This window comes from Arachis ipaensis, chromosome B10 (assembly GCF_059453495.1).
Source record: "Arachis ipaensis isolate K30076 ecotype BB chromosome B10, ASM5945349v1, whole genome shotgun sequence".
Classification (NCBI taxonomy): domain Eukaryota; kingdom Viridiplantae; phylum Streptophyta; class Magnoliopsida; order Fabales; family Fabaceae; genus Arachis; species Arachis ipaensis.
The window spans coordinates 131,913,176-131,934,712 of record NC_142435.1 but is presented as its reverse complement, the minus strand read 5'-3'; the positions used below and the strand labels follow the sequence as shown (position 1 = coordinate 131,934,712).

At 34.5% G+C, this 21,537-nt stretch overlaps 1 protein-coding gene and 1 non-coding gene across 2 annotated transcripts; one reads left to right on the top strand and one right to left on the bottom strand.

Annotated features, from left to right (window-relative positions):
* Positions 1-6,483: 6,483 nt before the first annotated feature.
* Positions 6,484-9,869, bottom strand: LOC107623683 (DNA ligase (DUF630 and DUF632)). The gene is made up of 4 exons (XM_016326029.3): positions 8,501-9,869; positions 7,970-8,148; positions 7,611-7,834; positions 6,484-7,499 (listed from the first exon to the last, which is right to left on the bottom strand). Exons 1-4 carry the CDS (start codon positions 9,516-9,518, stop codon positions 6,704-6,706), a joined length of 2,217 nt encoding a protein of 738 aa, XP_016181515.1. The 5' UTR covers positions 9,519-9,869; the 3' UTR covers positions 6,484-6,703.
* Positions 9,870-20,159: 10,290 nt separating this feature from the next.
* On the top strand, positions 20,160-20,267 carry LOC148581756 (small nucleolar RNA R71). Its single transcript, XR_015895923.1, has one exon. It is a non-coding gene; the product is annotated as a small nucleolar RNA R71 (small nucleolar RNA).
* The last annotated feature ends 1,270 nt before the right edge of the window (positions 20,268-21,537 follow it).

Below are 21,537 nucleotides of genomic sequence, written 5' to 3'. Positions count from 1 at the left end.
TAAATATATTTTTAATAATATAAAAATTATTTGAGGTGACTAATTACAATGCTTTAATTTGAATAAGAGGTATATAATAATGACCTTATCACGTGTAGGCAGTCCCACATATATAAAAAGGTTGGAAAACCTTTCGGCTGATATGTTTAGCATTATATGACTTATGTCACAACACAAAGAAATTAAAGAAAACCATAAACTGGAAATTATTCTCTCTCTCACAACTTTGAACCGTTTTCTCGTCGCATTATGATCATGTTCATCATGATCTCATATAGTAAAAATAATGGAATCAATTGCCTATACTTTTGCTCCTTAATAATTGTCGTTTTCACCTTTTTTATATAATATATTATCTTTGTTTTAATTTAAGGGTTATGCTATATAAATTGTTAGGATACACCTTTATGGTAAATAGCTAAAAATATCCTTAATTTTTTTTTCTTATATTAACTATTCATAGTTGCAAAATGATATGGGTATTTTTGTCCATATGTAGTAAAAGGTGTGTCTTTAGCAATCTAGGATGTGCGTTTAATTTAAGCCTTAATTTTATAATTAACACTTTATTTGTAATTTAAATTTCATACTTATGTTTTTTGTTTAAATACACTTTATTATTTTAACTTCATACATATGGTTTTTAAAATAAGTTTCAATTATATTTTTAGACTCTGTACGAATTGTTAATGGAGACAATTAACATATGATTCATATTTTATGGACAACAAAAATTAACTATCAATCAATTGCCATACGAATATAAGTAAATATTCGGTGTTTATGAAAAAGTTTGATTATACTATTGTTATAAAAAGATTTGATTATTTTTTATGTCAAATTTGATTATTTTGTTGTAAAAGAATAATATATTATTTTATTATAAAAATGAGTTTAATTTTGATGCTCGTGCAATTATATCTATTTTTTTAGATGACTATTCAAGTAGTCAACGTAAAAAAAATATTTTTTTTGCTGATATGATATTATATAATTGAATGTATGTGTAAAAATACTTTACATTGATAGCATATTAAAATTAAATTCTTATAAAAATAAGTAAAATAATATATAAATATGCAGGATTAGATAATAACTAATTTTTTGTTTTATGAAACATTTTATGTGACACATTAAGGACTAAGTGATAAAGTTTTTACTTTTTAAAAATGATAGTATTTATATTTGATAAATTAAATTAAAAATAATTTTTAATAAATAAAAATAATAATATAAAAAATTATAATAAATATAAATTTAAATTTAAATATTTATTAATATATAATTATAATTCGAAAAACATCTTTAATTTTTAAAATTAGAAATACAAATACATAATTTTTATTATTTATTAAATATAAAGCGAGATGTTTATAGTTTTAAAAAGTACAAACACATTTTTATAATGTTTTATCAAATTAAGTATAATATTAGACTAGGAAAGAAATTAAAAAAGAACCGTTTGATGATTAGGTAGGCAAAAAGATTTTAATTCTTAATCTCAATATTGCTGTCCACTTTTTTATACAAGGAATACTTTCCACATGTAGTGTAAATGTGTAATAATAGGAATAACTCATCATATGATGCAGATAGGATCACCATTTATTTAAGTTAATTTGATGACATAAGAGTGTTGTTTTTTTTCTCAAATTGCTGCTAAAGAAACCAATGAAAAATAATAAATTTAATTCATGTGACGATTCTTTTGAAGAATAAAAATTATTACAGGTATACTAAAATGTACTTTTGATTTATTTAATCATAATCCATGCGTTTCTCTAGAAAACAAACAGCGTGCAACTCTAGCAATCTGAATTAGTCTTAGTTACTATTAATTTATTACCTAATTTAATAATTTTATAATATGGATTTTGATTAATAAAATTACATAACTCAATGAAAGAAGCATATTGGTTTCTAAAATCAGGTATACATCATGTGCACATATTGGTTTATACATGTGAAAGAAGCATATTCTAATTTATAATTTTGTTTCTATTTTTTATGGACTCATCTGCAAACTAATAAAAAAGAGGACTTCTCCCCAAACATAAATAATTAGGTCCTCTTCGGAAATAATAATAATAATAATAATAATAATAATAATAATAACAATAATAATAATAATAATAATAATAATAATAATAATAATAATAAAAAGTTATCCTACATTAAGCAAGTGTGAATGATTTGAAGAATTTAAGCTTACTATTTTTTCATTTTTCATAGGAATTAAATTTACTATTTTCATGGAAAAACGGTTTTCTTTTTAATTTTGCTACATATTTTTATTGATATCGTACTTTCGTAGATCGTTCAACTAGTGCTCTTACACATTTTCCTTTAAATTTGGGGTTTTGTTTTTTAATTCTCATTTTCCTCTTCCAAAAATCCTGTATAATTCCTAATTTTAGTGTATCTTTGTTTTCTTTTTTTTTTTTTTAAAAAAAAAATCAATGTTTTTCATGTATGTTGATTTCTTTTCCGTTATGTGGTGGTGGAAACATATTAAGGTGTGTTTGGTTCTGGTTTTTGAACTGAGTATTCTTTTCCTCTTTTTAAAAGAGTATTTTTTATTAGAAAAAATAATTTTGTATTTTGATGAAGAAAAGATATAAAAGTATTTTTTAATAAAAAAATATTTCATGGGATATATTCAATTTTCATAGTTATTCGTATAGCCAAAACATTGTTTTCATAGTTATTCATGAATCATTCATTCATTTCAACACCATTTTCAGTCTTACTAAAGTAGTTCAATTTTCCATATGTAGGTAGTTGGAGATTTATGATACTTGTTCATAGAATAAATACACACTCCAAACAGAACCAAAACATTCATTCTCATTCTTCTCATCTTCTAGAAGCAAATTTAATAACCTACTGTTTGGTTATAGAGATAGTATATATATATATATATATATATATATATATATATATATATATATATAGATGAAATCATGAAAATATAGTGAAAACAAAAATACAAAATAATCATGTTGATATGTATATATATATATATATATATATATATATATATATATATATATATATATATATATATATATATATATATATTTCTCGTTTGAAATATTTGTTTTTATTTTTAGTATTTTATAAAGAAAAAAGAAAACAGTGAAAATAATAAAATTTTACTTTCTGTTTGCGTCACTTTTTTTTCACAAAATTGTGAAAAAAAAAATACTGAAAATACAAAAAATACTCATAAAAAAGAATTTCTAGTGTAGTGTATGTGAGTGGACGTGTGTATTATATATGTCAAAAAAAAAAAAAAAGAGAAAATAGAAAAATGACTTGGACAATTTATATATATAAATAAGATATCTTTATATTTATTTTATAGTGGACAAAATTTTGCAAACTTCTGTATTCAACATCTATATCCTTTTTTCAACACCTTTCTGTATTTATATTTTTGTAAACTAAATCTAAATTATGTTATGCGTATATATAGTACAGTTAACTATAAATAGTATAAAATATTGTGTTCATCATTCATACTTTATCCAATGTTAATTAAGTGGGGAGTTAATTTAAGTAGAATCCTACATACCATCCAATAATAAAAAATAAATAAAGAATTAAAATGTTTATTTTATTTTTCATTTATCAAAGTATAAAACATGAGCTAAAGAAAAAAAATGTAAAGTAATAAGATTGGTAAAATAATAATTTGATGTGTTAATCAGAACTTGATCCAAGCTAGAGTATGTTCCATCATCATCTTCATCTACGCAAGTTTGACAAATTCAATCAGTATTTATTTATTTTAATTTTGTAATATGGTTTGGGTTTGTTGCTATTTTCCTTTCATTATTATGAATCATCAAGTCAACCTCAATACAGCATCATAATAATTGAATTCCCTCAAGCAACAAACACAGATAATGAAAGTTAAGATCATCACTCAAACCAACAAATTTTAATTAGGAACAAGAAGCAGAGATAATCCATCATTCATTCATATCTTTTCTAATAAATATCATCATAACTTGAATAATTGACCCAAATTCTTATCCACAAAGCCACAAAAACCAAAAAGAGATATTTCATTTAATTCTAAATTACTATTCTTTAAACAAATTAGTCGTCCTATACAATATATGTTCAGATATAAAATACACATTAAAAATTAATTAAACAAGAATATATTCATATATAAATATACCATAATTGATTTAAAGACTAGTTTTTTATGTGCATATTGTAATTTTTATTAAAAAATAAATAGTTATTTAGAATCATAGAGAGTATATATACCATATAATTATAGAATAAAAAAGTGTACAAGAAGGAAGACATTGCCTTTTTACATAGATAGGTTTTTAAATTCAACTCAACAAATCTTTTGGCGGCAAGATCAACCTAGAAGGATCGGCATACCTCGCCGAGAACGACCGGGGGAGGTTGTCGGGTTCCATCCACCCCATTCCATGATCGAAATTCATCGAGTAAGTTTCCGGATCATAAACACCATCCCTTGCCATCGCGGCCGCCGGAGAAACATAAACTTTCTTCTTGTCCCTCTTTAGCTTCCTCCAAATAATCTTCCAAACTCTCTTTGAGTTGCTTCCTTCACAATTATTGCCACTTGGTGATGAATAATAGCTTCTATAGTGTGGTTTTGTATAGCTTCTACCCAACCTTATGCTCTCTCTTGAATTAGTAACGCTTGAACTCAACCAATTCTTCTTCATATCCATTTTATTTTATGTTCTCAAATCCTATAAAGACCATCTTATATGGGCATCAAATATGACTAATTTGTGTGATAATGTTTAATACACCAACTAATTAATACCCAATTCTTGAAGCTAAGTAGTCTCATTGTTTAAGACGTTGTTATCTTCATTATTAGTGACAGGTGTATTGATTTATTAGGTACTTTTGAATATTATAGAGTATAATGAATAGAGTAATAGAGAAAATACACTATTTTATTTTTCATTAAATAAGTGTCAAAAAGTAAGACCGCCGAATTAGTCATCAATTGCCAGCCGCCTAATTCTCTGTTCTTCCTTCCCATTGAAATGTATGCATAATAAATTCTTGATTAATCTTTGTATATTTTGAAGAGTTTAACCAACCTGTATTCTAACTAATTTTAGATTAATATTGTGCTTAGTTTGTTAGTTTATTTAAATAAGTATTTAGAATTTAAATTTTGTTTTGTGTATATAGTAATTTATTATTGGCTAATTTTAAATTTTTAAATAAAATTTAAATTCATAACAAATTAATTTTTAACCTATTGAGTTAAGAGATATTATAGGATTTTAATAAACATAAAATAAACATTTTAAAATTAAACTTTAGATTTTTTATAATTTTTTTTAAATAATAAATTTAACATATATTTTTAAGACACATGTTAATTTAACCCTATTTTTAATGAATTGTGCTATACATTACTATGAATTTTAATACCATGTTAATCTGACATGAGAATTTTTTTTGAAAATAATTGTCACTATCCATGAGATGGAATACAAGTTTTGGCAAAAACTAAACTAATTTTTTATACAAGGATGAACAATATGGGAATATAAAAATACAATGATAATTATATTAAATAATGGAGAATGAATTTGTCGTTCTTAAAATTAAGAGTAAATTGACAAATAAATTTTTAAAAATTTATATTTTTGATAGATAAATTCATAAAGAAAAAAAGTATCAATAAAGTCCTTCACGAAAGTAGATGTGAATATATTATCTCTAATTAATCTAACTTATCCATGTCTATGTTTTTGGGAAGGACTTTAGTAGTACTTTGGTAGAAATTAATTTATCTAAAGTATAAATTTTAAGAATTTATTTATCACTTTACCCTATAATTAATAGCAAACATTTTTCTTATTGAGCGTAATTAATAACGATACTTTTCTTAAAATGCAATGATAATTATTGAGCATAATTTAGAAATAACATACCATAAATGATTGATAATTTTAATTTCGAAAACATTTGATAACAAAAAAAATTAATCAAAAAAGCCAAAATTTGAATAATTAATGAATGCTAAATAAAGTAAGTTTGAGTTATTTTTTTTGTCTCCCACCTAGCATTACCATTTTAATTTTTAGAATAGCAAAATTACTATCCCCAAAAAAAAAATTCAGTGCCAAAATTATATATGAAAAAATAAAAACATTTCAAACTATTGAAACTTGGAAGAATAATTTACAAAAATTTCATCTATAAAACGATCCACTTTTAAGTTGAATTTATCAAATAAAAATAAACTCAGTCTCTGAATATACCTTGTGAATGTTTGATCTTCCATAGATAATTTACAAGAACGTGGTTTTTGTGACTAATGTTTGTACTTCATTACGTATTTCAAAACCAAATATGGTAGTTGTAAGCAGAGACTTCTTTCACCACTTGATTAGGATACACATCATATTGATCATGAGTCAACATATAATTTGGTGAAAGTCAACAATCTTAAACCCATTTTAGGCTAATTAATTGAATAACAATAAATAAATAAATCATATCATACACACTTGAGCAATAAGCTTCCATCAAAGGCCTATGATCTATGACAAAATTTTAACACAAGATTCATAAATATGCATTTTCACACACACTTGTGTCATGATAATGAACAAAGGCCTCAAGTTTGAACAGAAAAAACCTACATAGGCTTCTCAAAACAAAAGCATTTACATTGTCATGCTGTGCCACCTTCTTGTGATTGTGTGACTGCCTTGAGTTTCTGGTATGCGTCGGCGCTCGCATGAGCATAGTCTGATAGCGCGCGGAAGAGCTCAGGCAGGCGAGTTTTGAGACTTTGTAGCGACTTCTCTCGAACCTGAAGACACAGTTTTTGGTGAGCTTCGACTTCCTCTTCCAGTCTCTTCTTCAAGCTCTCAACGACGAATTGCTTCTCCGAGACAGGGTTGTTTGTGTTTACTTCCTCTCCTCTTTCGTGATCTGCTTCCTCGGACCCTCGCCGGAGTAAATACTTCTGGTACCATTCCTCGAACGCTTGGTTTTTCCGCAGGTATTCCTTTCTGGTTTCCTCGCATTTCTCCTTTAGCTTCATCTCTTCCTCTTGCTGATTTATGATCGTCTTGATCACGGCAGCGAAGGAGGAAATGGCGGATTTTGCTAGCTCATCCGGGAGCTTGTCAACGTAGTCATGCCAAGCAAGGAGGAGGGTTTGGATTGGCGGATTCTGGGCTTTCGGTGGGGACGAGATTTTCTCTTTTAGGTTGCTTTCGATAGGGATGAGGTTCAACTTCAGCCAGCTATGAAGAGCTTGTATGTATTGTTTCTGGTGAGTCACAAGCTTCTCGAATTGAGAATGCCATTCTTGAACAACATTCAGAAGTTGCACGCTGCGGTCGTAATGAGGCTTGGTTGTTTCCTTAGGAGCTTGCGAAATATCAACCGATTTGAGGTCCATAACGATTTTCAGCTGGCTGTCGTGATGCATGCACATAGTCTCCCACATGTTTGCCATCCTGAAGAGAAGTCGATTAGGTTCATGATTAAGACTCTAGCAAATAGTTCGAAACATTAATTACTCGGATCCTGGATTAGATTTGTTCAAAGAGTGCGCAACTCAAACTTACTCATTAACAAGAGCGACCAATTTCGGATACAACTGTGCGTCACGGATATGATTCACTTCGGAAACTGTTGAATCCATGGACTGCATGTCAACTATATATCTCGTGTGCAAATGACTTACGGCAGCTTTGGTTTTCTCCAAGGATTCGGCACTGGCACCACGTTTCTTCTGCTTGTTTAGGATGGCGACTTTTCGCTGGTATTCGAACTTCATAAGCTCGCCTTGCTGTTCGACAAGCAGAGCAGCAAACCTCAATAACGTATAAGCTTTTGTAAACCATTACAAGATACTAACACGAAAAATAACAAATAAGGTGATTCATGAAGATAAGAAATGTCGAAAATGGAAGATGATACCTACCTTCACCTCCTCATAAAGCTTCTTTTCCCATGCTAACAACTTATCCAAAACAGTGGCATGAGTTTCATATTCTTCTGAATCGAAATCATCCTTGGCGCCGTCACCACCATTCGACACGCCTCTAAACGACCTATTCCAAGTGATCACGCGCATAACTCTCGCAGAATGATCAATGTGACCTGCAGCAAATCAGCACCATAAAACCATTCAATTCCCAAACGCTTCAATTACACATGCTCGCGCGCACGCACACGCACAACTCCAAAAGGGGAAACAAACAAATTCACTAAATCTCCTTTGGTTTCCCACAGAGACAAAGACTAATCCATCGTGGGCGTCTCCTACAGCTACGCTGGCCAATGGATTGCTACATACAATTCAATATTCCAGCCCAAGTTTTTTAAACAAATTCCATAAATAAACGAGACACAAAATAACAACAAATAGCTGATCCATAAAATGATCTGCATATATGAAGTCGGGACTAAAATGACTAACAAAATCAATTGAAATAAAAAGAATGGAAGTTACCCCTATTGTCAGCAAAATTGGAATGATAATGCAACCTAGTGGCTTCAAGCATCTTGTTAACTTCCTGAGAACTCTCAGAAGCTTTGAGGAAGTGATCATCAAGAAGGGTCAAAATCTGCAAAAGAGTAACACTTGGAACAACAACCTTCATTGCTCTTCTGAAATCAGCAGGTGCAGTTTTTGAATGCTCAATGTGCGTAGCTTCTGAGATCTCCAAATCATGATGATCCTCCATAACCACAACACCACCTTTTTCTTTAACATTCTCAGGGGTCTTAGGTTCAACCTCTTCCTCCATCATAACACCATTCTTCTTTCTAACATTAACATGTTCAGTTTCTTCAACTTCTTCTTCTTCTTCTTCATTGATGACGTCATCATCTTCAGCATCACCCAAAGAAGGGCCAGGCATGTTATCTACCATGAAAAAATAGTCCCAGGCCATGCCTTTTGCCTCCGGCATCGGCGGAACCGCCTTCAGCTCCGGCGTCCTCGGCGGAGACGACGGCGGCGCGTCACCGGATCCACCATTTTTCTTTGAGACATTATTTTGTTGTTGTTCTCCTTCGTCCTCTTCGGCAATGGCGCCGGTGTCGCCCATTCCGGCGGCAATGTTACGGCGGTGCTGGGTGGCGATGGCGGGGGGCATGGTAACGGCGCGTTTAAGAGGGACAGGAGAAGGTGAGAAGCTCGGCAACGGAGGAGGAGGCGGAGGAAGGGTGTCGTCTATGGGAGGAGGAGGCGGCGGTTGGGGATTGTCCGAGGCGGAGAGAGGCGGAGGAGGGGGCGGCGGATGGTGGTGGTTGTTGGTGGTGTTATCAAGGTGTTCGGCGAGGTTGGTCTCGCCGTGGGCGTAGTCGCTGAGGGCGGCGCCGGTGTTCTTGAGTGCGACGGCGTAACCAGAGTGACCGGCGGCGAAGGCGTTTCGGGCGGCGACCGCTTCTTTCATAAGGGCTTTTCGGTCTTTACACCTTGCCACTGATTCCTCATTATCGATCTTAGATTGCGCGCAGCCCATTGCATAAAAACGCAAATGGGGTTCCGATTCTGAATGAAAGATCGGAGCTTGGTGAAGAAGAGAGAAAGAGAGCGGTAGCTAGCTCATGAAGATTGTAAGGGTTTTTGGGGTTCCAAAACGGCGTCGTAATGGGATAGAGTTCTTCGTTTTGAGTGCAAAGATGAGAGAGAAGCGAAGTGGTGGCAGTGGCAGAGATTCTCTTTTTTGGTCGCAGGCTTTGGTTACGAGGTGTCTTTATCGCTTCAATTTTTAAATTAACGGTCATATTATTATTATTATTGCTGCTTCTTTTGTTTTTGTTTGAGCCTCACCGCCTTCTCGTACAAATCTTAATCAATCTGGTTAAGCAATAGGAATTTTGAGGAGGAAAAAGGGTTCTTTATACTTCCCCATTCAAAAGTTTGAGCTAACAACCAATTCTTCTACTATTTTGTGTTCAAATTAATAAATAAATAACAATAGTATGTCCAAATTAAAAACTAATTGTTATGTATGTATATTTTAATTCATTATGTACTTTTAATATATTCAATTTTGTAATCAATTTTAGTGTACACTTAACACTTGTATGGTAGGTTGATAAATAAATTAAATTATGTTTATGTTTAAAAGTTAGTTAACAAGTGTTCTAAAATATATTTTAGGGTTTATTAGTATTATAAAATTTTTTACAAATTTCCTTTTAATAATAGTATAAGAAATTTTATAAGATATTTTTTAATTAATAATCTTAGTAAGTGCTCACATGTTTATAATTCCACAATTGGTGTAGAATCTTTGCGTACACTTAATTGTTTGTTGTAAATGGCTTGAGGAAGTTATTTATGAGGAAGAAGTACATTGTATCCACCTACTTTACTAGCCTTTTACTATTTAAATTCTTTTCTTGGTGTAACTAATTCTCGGTTAATTCAATTAGTTTGATGTTAGTTCCTTTGAATCAAGTTTTGATAGTATTACAAGAAGTCTATCTGATCACTTTGGGTTAGAATGATACACATTTTTTATTAAAAAAATAGCTATGCTATACATCTAAGAATTTTTTATTAAAATTTTATTTAAGTAAGTCTAACACCAATAAAAACTATTATAAAAAGAGAGTCATTATATGTGCTTTATCTTCTTCTTCTTCTTTCAAATACACACATACGTTATCTTCTTCTTCTTTTAAATTCACGTATACCTCTTCCTCCTCATTCTTCTTCTTTGCGCACGTAGATTCTTCTTCTGCCTCTCCTCCTCCTCCTCCTCCTCCTCCTTTTCTTCTTCTTCTGCTTCTCCTCCTCCTCCTTCTTCATTATTGTCATCACCAACAACACAAACATTATTTTTTCAATTGAATTGAATTGAATTGAATTGACGCAGGTGTTCTGAATTTGAATCTGAATCTGAATTGAATTGATAATCTCTAAATTATAGACAGAGGTGTTTTGAATTTGATTTTATATAATGGATTATGTTTCGTTCAGTCAGTACTATACAATTGTTTCACCATGAGTACGTGTTTGGTTCATTATGCAGAAAGCTGTTTGAATTTTATTTTATATAATGGATTATGTTTCGTTCACTCAGTACTATACAATTGTTTCACCATGAGTACGTGTTCGGTTCATTATGCAGAAAGCTATTCGAATTTGAATTTATATAATGGATAATGCTCCATTCATTTAGTACTATACAATTGTTTCACCATAATAACATGTTCGGTTCATTTCTGTTCTGCACAATTTAAAACTTTTCCTCCTCACCTTCTACTGCTTCTTCACTAAGGAGAGAAGGAGAAAAAGACAAAAAAATACAGCAGCAACAACAACAAAATAATGACGATAAGGAGAATACACGTGAGGAAGAAGGAACACGAAAAAGAAGGAGGAGAATGAGGAGGAGGAGGAACGCGAAGAAGAAGATGAAGAAGAAGAAGCTCCGTGCGTAAACGAGCGTGAGAAGAAGAAGCGCGGGGAGAAGAGAAGAAGAAGAAGAGGAGAAGCGTGAGGAAAGAAGAAAAATTAAAAAAAGTGTGTAACCTAAAATTACTTAAATGAGTTTGGATACCAAAATTATTTGGATGTGGAGAATATCTCTAAAAAAATATAGATGTATTATTTTTTTTATGAAGTTTTATGACAACACTAGCCTTGTGTTTGGTTCAAAGAACATCGGAATATAAAGAAAGAAATTGAAAGCAATGAAAAGTTTTTGTAGTATTGTGTTGTAAAGAAATTTCTCTATTATTCTCTAGAAATTAAAGCATAAATTATTAATTATAATGTATTATTGCATAAATTATACATTATAATGTATTATTGTATGCTAATTTTAATTATATATATATTTAATACATAAAATAATTTTTTATATATTTTATTTGAATTTTGAATATTATGTTTAAATAAAACTTTAAATAAGTTAGGTTTAATTATTCCGTTAGTCATTATAATTTTTTAAATTTATAATTAGGTTTTTATTTTTTTAATTGAATTCTTATACTATTTTTAGTTTTGTAATTAGGTCTTTTTTTGTATAAAAAATATTAGATTTAACAGAATACTTCTCTGCAAATTGAAGGTATCCACAATTAAGAACCTAATTAAATCTTTGGCCACATATTGTTTAGAAAAAATATTTCGTTAATTTTAATATTTTTGGTACAAAAATGACCTAATTATAAAATTAAAAGCAACGTAAAAATCTAATCGAAAGACAAAAATATAGATACCTAATTACAAATTTGGTAAAACTATGGTCAAATTTGTCCCTGAAAAATTATTTGTTCTTCAAATTAGATTCCAGAAGATTTTTTTAACCAAATTTATTTCATATTAGTCTTTCTATCACTTCCGTTGTTGATGGCTTCAAAATTTGTTGATATGATATATTTATTAAGTGAATCATATTGACCATATTATCATAAATCCAATTGTTGTAATTGGCTGCTGTTCGGGACTTTGTGTGCCGAACGGGTCAGAGATGCTCCTTAGGTGAGAAGGTGGGAATCGGCCGGGATCTGAGTCTGGTGAGTGGGACGTGTGGACAGACGACCTCCCGAGTCGCTGTGATGTAAAGGGGGGGGGGAGCCACCTGCAATGACACTCTGACGCTCAAGTCAGGAATGACACAGATGGCAGTGAGAGTAAGGGTGGTAGTGGCGTACCTTGGGGGAGGGGTAGGACCCTCCCCATATATACCCTGTCAATAGAGCGGGTCCCACAGGGGAAGTCCCTTTCCTGGAAGCTTCCTTTCCCAGCTATCACACAGCTGGCTGCCAGGAGGTAGGTATATGGGTCGCGATTAGGGCGCGGGGGTCTGCTTAGTCGGTTGCTCGGGTCGGGCTGGATAATGACCCACCCGGGCCGGGCCAGAACAGTGCCCCCAACGTGCCAGCTGCGGTCGTGAGTGGCGTTGTTGGCGCGTTATGCTCTCCTTTACGTGTCGTCGCCTGGTCGGGTTGCTGCTTGGTTGTGGTGCGGGCGTGCCCCCTACGAGCGAGTAAGGCTCGTCGCCTTGAGGGAACGTCCCACGTCGCCTCGATTTCTGCACCGAGCATTTAATGCCCTTGATGATTGATTTAAACCCCGCGTGAAAATTCTATTATACCCTTGTCTTTCGTGCTTCTTTACGTGTCAGTTTCCTTTTGGTTTCCCTTCACTTTCACTTCCACTTCTCCACTATCATCACATCTCTTTCGTTTACTCCCATCTCTTCCCAAGTTCCTTGCTGCGAGTCCCTGCTTCGTCCAAATCTCCCCCAGTTTTTCAGCCTCCTTCAATCATTACTATTATCCTGGTAAGTTCCTTTTTCCCTCTCTTAATCTGGATAGCTTTGTTCTGTTGTTATGCTACTTGCTTTTCCATTTAGATTCTGCATGTGCATTGTTCATTTGATTGAGTGCTTGAATAGTTTCAGTACATAGGCATTAGACCATTCCAGGCTTTTGATGTTTAGGCTTCGTTTTTGAACATAGATTTAGGCTTTGCTTAACTGTAGGCATTGGTGATAAACCGCTATTTTATGGTTTATCTTGTGCTCAATTGAGTGAATTTTATCAATCTTTCATACACTTATTCATACAAAATGTATGGTTTTACAATTCTCTTCCTGATTTTGTGCTATAATTGAAAACATACTTCGTTGCTCTTAAATTTTACTAATTTTAATCCTCTCTTATTACCATTCGATGCCTTGATATGTGTGTTAAGTGATTTCAGGGTTTATAGGGTAGGAATGGCTTAAAGGATGGAAAGGAAGCATGCAAAGGTGGAAGGAATACAAGAAATTAAAGGAATTGCAAAGCTGTCCAGCCTGACCTCCTCGCACTAAATCAATCATAACTTGAGCTACAAAGGTCAAAATGAGGTAGTTTTAGTTGCGTTGTAAAGCTAACATCCGGGGCTTCGAAATGATATATAATTTGCCATAGTGGCCGTACAGATAGGTGACGCGCATGCGTACGCGTTGCATGCACAAAAATCCAGCGACCCAGAAATCTTTCCCAGCAATTTCTGGGCTGTTTTTGACCCAGTTTTCGGCCCAGAAAACACAGATTAGAGGCTGAAGAGTAAATGATTCATTCATAACTTCTCATAATTAACAATTTAGGTTTTAGATGTAGTTTCTAGAGAGAGAGAGAGGCTCTCTCCTCTCTCTAGGTTTTAGGATTCCTAGTTTTATGCTGTTGAGTTGGATATTACAAAGAGTTGCTACCTCCGTTGAAGTCATTATTATTCTAGTTTGTTTTTTTCCTTACTCTTTCATATCCTTAATCTTTGTTCAGAGTTACAATTGGATTATTTTTAGAATTTATTAATGCAAGAAGTATTTTTCCATTTAAATTTTATTATTTGTTTAATTGCTTCCAATTGATTTTAATTACCATGTTCCCTTTTTTACTTCTCTTATAAGACAACGAAGATGGTATTCATGTTGACAGAGTAGACTCCCAACTTAATGGTGCACGAAATTGTGATCTCCAGGCTCGAACAAATCCTGGTAATGGCTCCAAAGCTTGGTGCTCTGATCTTAATTCATAATTGTCACAACTTCGATACAACTAACCAGCAAGTGCACTGGGTCGTCCAAGTAATACCTTACGTGAGTAAGGGTCGAATCCCACGGAGATTGTTGGTATGAAGCAAGCTATGGTCACCTTGTAATTCTCAGTCAGGCAGATATAAAGTGATAATGGTGTTTTCGAATATTATATAATAAAATAGGGATAGAGATACTTATGTAATTCATTGGTAGGAATTTCAGATAAGCGAATGGAGATGCTTTTCGTTCCTCTGAACCTCTGCTTTCCTGCTATCTTCATCCAGTCAGTCTTACTCCTTTCCATGGCTGGCTTTATGTGATACATCACCACTGTCAACGGCTACTTTCGGTCATCTCTCGGGAAAATGATCCAATGCCCTGTCACGGCACGGCTAATCGTCTGGAGGCATCACCCTTGCCAATGGCTTCATCTTATCCTCTCAGTGAATAATATGCTCACGCACCCTGTCACAGCACGGCTATTCATCTGTCGGTTCTCGATCATGCTGGAATAGGATTTACTATCCTTTTGCGTCTGTCACTAACGCCCTGCAATCGCGAGTTAGGAGCTCGTCACAGTCATTCAATCATTGAATCCTACTCAGAATACCACAAACAAGGTTTAGACTTTCCGGATTCTCTTGAATGCCGCCATCATTCTAGCTTACGCCACGAAGATTCTGGTTAGGAGATCTAAGAGATACTCATTCTAGCTTAATTCATGTAGAACAGAAGTGTTTGTCAGGCACGCGTTCATAAGGGAGAAGGATGATGAGCGTCACACATAATCATCACCTTCATCACGTTCTTGGGCGCGAATGGATATCTTAGAAGCGAAATAAGAAGAATTGAATAGAAAACAGTAGTACTTTGCATTAATCTTTGAGGAACAGCAGAGCTCCACACCTTAATCTATGGAGTGTAGAAACTCTACCGTTGAAAATACATAAGTGAAAGGTCCAGGCATGGCCGAGATGGCCAGCCCCCTAAACGAGATCAATAGTCTCCTAAGATGAACAATGGATTAAAACTGAGACCAAAGATACCTAATACAATAGTAAGAGGTCCTATTTATAATAAACTAGCTACTAGGGTTTACATGAGTAAGTAATTGATGCATAAATCCACTTCCGGGGCCCACTTGGTGTGTGTTTGGGCTGAGCTTAAGTGTTGCACATGCAGAGGCCATTTGTGGAATTGAACGCCAGTTTCTGTGCCAGTTTAGGCGTTCAACTCTGGTTTTGGATCCTTTTCTGGCGCTGGACGCCAGATTTGGGTAGAAAACTGGCGTTGAACGCCAGTTTACGTCATCTATTTTTGGCCAAAGTATGGACTATTATATATTGCTGGAAATCCCTGGATGTCTACTTTCCAACACAATTGGAAGCGCGCCATTTCGAGTTCTGTAGCTCCAAAAAATCCACTTTGAGTGCAGGGAGGTCAGAATCCAACAGCATCAGCAGTCCTTTTTCAACCTCTGAATCTGATTTCTGCTCAAGTCCCTCAATTTCAGCCAGAAAATACCTGAAATCACAGAAAAACACACAAACTCATAGTAAAGTCCAGAAATGTGAATTTAACACAAAATCTATTAAAAACATCCCTAAAAGTAACTAGATCCTACTAAAAACATACTAAAAACAATGTCAAAAAGCGTATAAATTATCCGCTCATCACAACACCAAACTTAAATTGTTGCTTGTCCCCAAGCAACTGAAAATCAAAATAGGATAAAAAGAATAGAATATACTATAAATTCCAAACTATCAATGAAACAGAGCTTCAATCATATGAGCGGGACTTATAGCTTTTTGCCTCTTGAATAGTTTTGGCATCTCACTTTATCTATTGAGGTTCAGAATGATTGGCATCTATAGGAACTTCAGATTTCGAATAGTGTTATTGACTCTCTTAGTTCAGTATGATGATTCTTGAACACAGCTTCTTTATGAGTCTTGGCCGTGGCCCTAAGCACTTTGTTTTCCAGTATTACCACCGGATACATAAATGCCACAGACACATAATTGGGTGAACCCTTTCAGATTGTGACTCAGCTTTGCTAAAGTCCCCAATTAGAGGTGTCCAGGGTTCTTAAGCACACTCTTTTTTTTTTTTGCTTTGGACCTTGACTTTAACCGCTCAGTCTCAAGTTTTCACTTGACACCTACACGCCACAAGCACATGGTTAGGGACAGCTTGGTTTAGCCGCTTAGACCAGGATTTTATTCCTTTAGGCCCTCCTATCCACTGATGCTCAAAGCCTTGGGATCCTTTTTATTTCCCTTGCCTTTTGGTTTTAAGGGTTATTGGCTTTTTGCTCTTGCCTCTTGGTTTTAAGAGCTTTGGCTTTTTCTGCTTGCTTTTTCTTTTTCTTTCTATATTTTTTTTTTTGCCTATTTTTTTTTTCTGCAAGCTTTGTTCTTTGCTGCTTTTTCTTGCTTCAAGAATCATTTTTATGATTTTTCAGATTATCAAATAACATGTCTCCTAGTCATCATTCTTTCAAGAGCCAACATATTTAACATTCTTAAACAACAACTTCAAAAGACATATGCACTGTTCAAGCATACATTCAGAAAACAAGAAGCATTGTCACCACATCAATATAATTAAACTAAGTTCAAGGATAAATTCGAAACTCATGTACTTCTTGTTCTTTTGAATTAAAACATTTTTCATTTAAGAGAGGTGATGGATTCATAGGACATTTATAACTTTAAGACATAGTTACTAACTACTAATGATCATGTAATGAAGACACAAACACAGATAAGCACATAACATAGAAAACGAAAAACAGAAGAAATAAGAACAAGGAATGAATCCACCTTAGTAATGGTGGCGTTTCCTTCTTGAGGAACTAATGATGTCCTTGAGCTCTTATATGTCTCTTCCTTGTCTTTGTTGCTCCTCCTTCATTGCTTTTAGATCTTCTCTGATTTCATGAAGGATGATGGAGTGCTCTTGATGTTCCACCCTTAGTTGCTTCCAATAATTGTGTGGAAGAAAATGTATCCCCTGAGGTATCTCAGGGATCTCTTGATTTGCAGTCAAATATTCTACCACTGAGCTATAGACCCTTGATGGAAGCTTTTGTCTTTCCTTTCCTCTTTCTAGAGGTTTCTCTGGCCTTAGGTGCCATCAATGGTTATGGAAAAAACAAAAAAGCTATGCTTTTACCACACCAAACTTAGAATGTTGCTCGCCCTCGAGCAAAAGAAGAAAGAATAGAAGAATAAGAAGAAGATATGGAGGAGATGGAGGGAGATGTGTATTCGGCCATATGGGTGGGATTGGGTGGGGAAGAGATGTTGAATTTTTGAAGGTAAGTGGGTGTATGGGTGTGAGTGGTAAATGGAAGACAGAAGGGATGAGTGTTTATTGGGAACAGAGGATGATTGAGAAGAGAGAAGAGAGTGAGTGAAGGTAGGTGGGGATCCTGTGGGGTCCACAGATCCTGAGGTGATCCTGTGAGGTCCACAGATCTTGAGGTGTCAAGGCATTTACATCCCTGCACCAATTTAGGCATGCAAAATGCCCTTGCACACAACTCTGGGCGTTCAGCGCCAGGTTGGTGCCCATTTTGGGCGTTCAACGCCCATTTGCTGCCATTTCTGGCGTTGAACGCCAGAACCATGCTTGTTCTGGGCGTTCAGCGCCAGGATGCTCCCATTCTGGGCGTTCAGCGCCAGAACTATGCTCTGTTCTGGCGTTTGAACGCCAGACAGATGCTCCTCCAGGGTGTGATTTTTCTTCTGCTGTTTTTGATTCCGTTTTTGAATTTTTTGTTTATTTTGTGACTCCACATGATCATGAACCTAAGAAAACATGAAAAACAATAAAAATAAGAATTAGATAAACATTGGGTTGCCTCCCAACAAGCGCTTCTTTAATGTCAATAGCTTGACAGTGGGCTCTCATGGAGCCTCACAGATGTGCAGAGCTTTGTTGAGACTCTCCAACACCAAACTTAGAGTTTGGATATGGGAGTTCAACACCAAACTTAGAGTTTGGTTGTGGCCTCCCAACACCAAACTTAGAGTTTGACTGTGGGGGCTCTGGTTGACTCTGCTTGGAGAGAAGCTTTTTCTGCTTCCTCCCCATGGTTGCAGAGGGAGATCCTTGAGTTTTAAACACAAGGGAGTTCTCATTCCATTGAAGGAATATTTCACCTCTGTCAACATCAATCACAGCTCTTGCTGTGGCCAGGAAAGGTCTTCCTAGGATGATGGATTCATCCTCTTCCTTTCCAGTATCCAGGACTATGAAATCAGCAGGGATGTAAAGGCCTTCAAGCTTTACTAACACGTCCTCTACTTGTCCATAAGCCTGTTTTCTAGAGCTGTTTGCCATCTCTAATGAGATTTTAGCAGCTTGCACCCCATAGATTCCCAGTTTCTCTATTACAGAGAGGGGCATGAGGTTTATTCCTGAACCAAGGTCACACAGAGCCTTAAAGATCATGGTGCCTATGGTACAGGGTATTATGAACTTTCCAGGATCCTGTCTCTTCTGAGGCAATGTCAGTTGATCCAGATCACTTAGTTCATTGATGAACAAGGGAGGTTCAACTTCCCAAGTATCAATGCCAAATAATTTGGCATTCAGCTTCATGATTGCACCAAGAAACTTGGCAGTTTGCTCTTCAGTAACATTCTCATTCTCTTCAAAAGAGGAATATTCATTAGAGCTCATGAAGGGCATAAGGAGATTCAATGGGATCTCTATGGTCTCTAGATAGGCCTCAGAGTCCTTTGGTTCCTCAGAGGGAAGCTCCTTATTAATCACTGGACGTCCCAGGAGGTCTTCCTCCTTGGGATTCACGTCCTCTCCTCTCCTCACAGGTTCGGCCATGGCGCTTATGTCAATGGCCTTGCACTCTCCCTTTGGATTCTCTTCTGTATTGCTTGGGAGAGTACTAGGAGGGATTTCAGTGATCCTTTTACTCAGCTGGCCCACTTGTGCTTCCAGATTTCTAATGGAAGACCTTGTTTCATTCATGAAACTTACAGTGGCCTTAGATAGATCAGAGACTAGATTTGCTAAATTAGAAGCATTTTGTTCAGAGTTCTCTGTCTGTTGCTGAGTTGATGATGGAAAAGGCTTGCTATTGCTAAACCTGTTTCTTCCACCATTATTAAAGCCTTGTTGGGGCTTTTGATCCTTCCATGAGAAATTTGGATGATTTCTCCATGATGAGTTATAGGTGTTTCCATAAGGTTCACCCATGTAATTTACCTCTGCTATTGCAGGGTTCTCAGGATCATAAGCTTCTTCTTCAGGAGAAGCCTCTTGAGTACTGTTGGATGCAGCTTGCATTCCATGCAGACTCTGAGAGATCATATTGACTTGCTGAGTCAATATTTTATTCTGAGCCAATATGGCATTCAGAGTATCAACCTCAAGAACTCCCTTCTTCATAGGCGTCCCATTACTCACAGGATTCCTTTCAGAAGTGTACATGAACTGGTTATTAGCAACCATGTCAATGAGTTCTTGAGCTTCTGCAGGCGTTTTCTTTAGGTGAATGGATCCACCTGCAGAAGTGTCCAGTGACATTTTTGATAGCTCAGATAAACCATCATAGAATATATCCAGGATGGTCCATTCTGAAAGCATGTCAGAAGGACACTTTTTGGTCAACTGTTTGTATCTTTCCCAAGCTTCATAGAGGGATTCACCTTCTTTCTGTCTGAAGGTTTGAACATCAGCTCTAAGCTTGCTCAGCTTTTGAGGAGGAAAGTACTTGGCTAAGAAAGCCGTGACCAGCTTATCCCAAGAGTTCAGGCTGTCTTTGGGTTGAGAATCCAACCATAATCTAGCTCTGTCTCTTACAGCAAAAGGGAAAAGCATGAGCCTGTAGACTTCAGAATTTACTCCATTAGTCTTAATAGTATCACATATCTGCAAGAACTCAGTTAAGAACTGAAAAGGATCTTCAGATGGAAGTCCATGAAACTTGCAGTTCTGCTGCATCAGAGAAACTAACTGAGGTTTTAGCTCAAAGTTGTTTGCTCCAATGGCAGGAATGGAGATGCTTCTTCCATGTAAATTGGAATTAGGTGCAGTAAAGTCACCAAGCATCTTCCTTATATTATTATTATTTTCGGCTGCCATCTCCTCTTCTTGTTCGAAAATTTCTGAAAGGTTATTTCTGGATTGTTGTAATTTAGCTTCTCTTAATTTTCTCTTCAGAGTCCTTTCAGGTTCTGGATCTGCTTCCACAAGAATGTTTTTATCCTTGCTCCTGCTCATATGACAAAGAAGAAGGCACAGAAAAATAATAATAATAATAATAGAGATCCTTTATACCACAGTATAGGGATCCCTGTGTGAGTAGAAGAAGAGGGGGAGACAAAGAATGTAATATAATGGAAGAAACACAACTGTGAGGAGGCTAGAGATGTGAGATGAGATGTTAGGATATGAATGAATAAATAGAATAAGATGGGAGAGAGGGAATTTTCGAAAATATTTTTGAAAAAGAGTTAGTGATTTTCGAAAATGGTTTTTGAAAAATGTTAGTAATTTTCGAAAATTTTTAAAATAAAAAATAAAAATAAAAATAATTAGTTAATTAAAAAGAAATTTTTGAAAAAGAGGGAAGATATTTTCGAAAATTAGAGAGAGAGAGTTAGTTAGGTAGTTTTGAAAAAGTTAAGAAATAAACAAAAAGTTAGTTAGTTAGTTAAAACAAATTTTGAAAAGATAAGAAATTAGGAAGTTAGAAAAGATATTTTGAAATCAAATTTTTGAAAAAGATAAGAAGATATTTTTGAAAAGATATGATTGAAATTAGTTTTGAAAAAGATTTGATTTTTAAAATCACAATTAATGACTTGATTCACAAGAAATCATAAGATATGATTCTAGAACTTAAAGTTTGAATCTTTCTTAACAAGCAAGTAACAAACTTCAAATTTTTGAATCAAAACATTAATTGATTATGTTATTTTCGAAAATTTGATATAAAAATAAGAAAAAGATTTTT

What these genes read in the sequence shown, in the direction of transcription:
- LOC107623683 (XM_016326029.3), bottom strand. Translation starts at nt 9,518, where the DNA reads ATGGGCTGCGCGCAATCTAAGATCGATAATGAGGAATCAGTGGCAAGG. An exon ending in CAATTTTGCTGACAATAGGG is followed by an intron (nt 8,149 to 8,500) that starts GTAACTTCCATT and finishes GATTTGCTGCAG; the next exon opens with GTCACATTGATCATTCTGCG. An exon ending in AGCTTTATGAGGAGGTGAAG is followed by an intron (nt 7,835 to 7,969) that starts GTAGGTATCATC and finishes CTTGTCGAACAG; the next exon opens with CAAGGCGAGCTTATGAAGTT.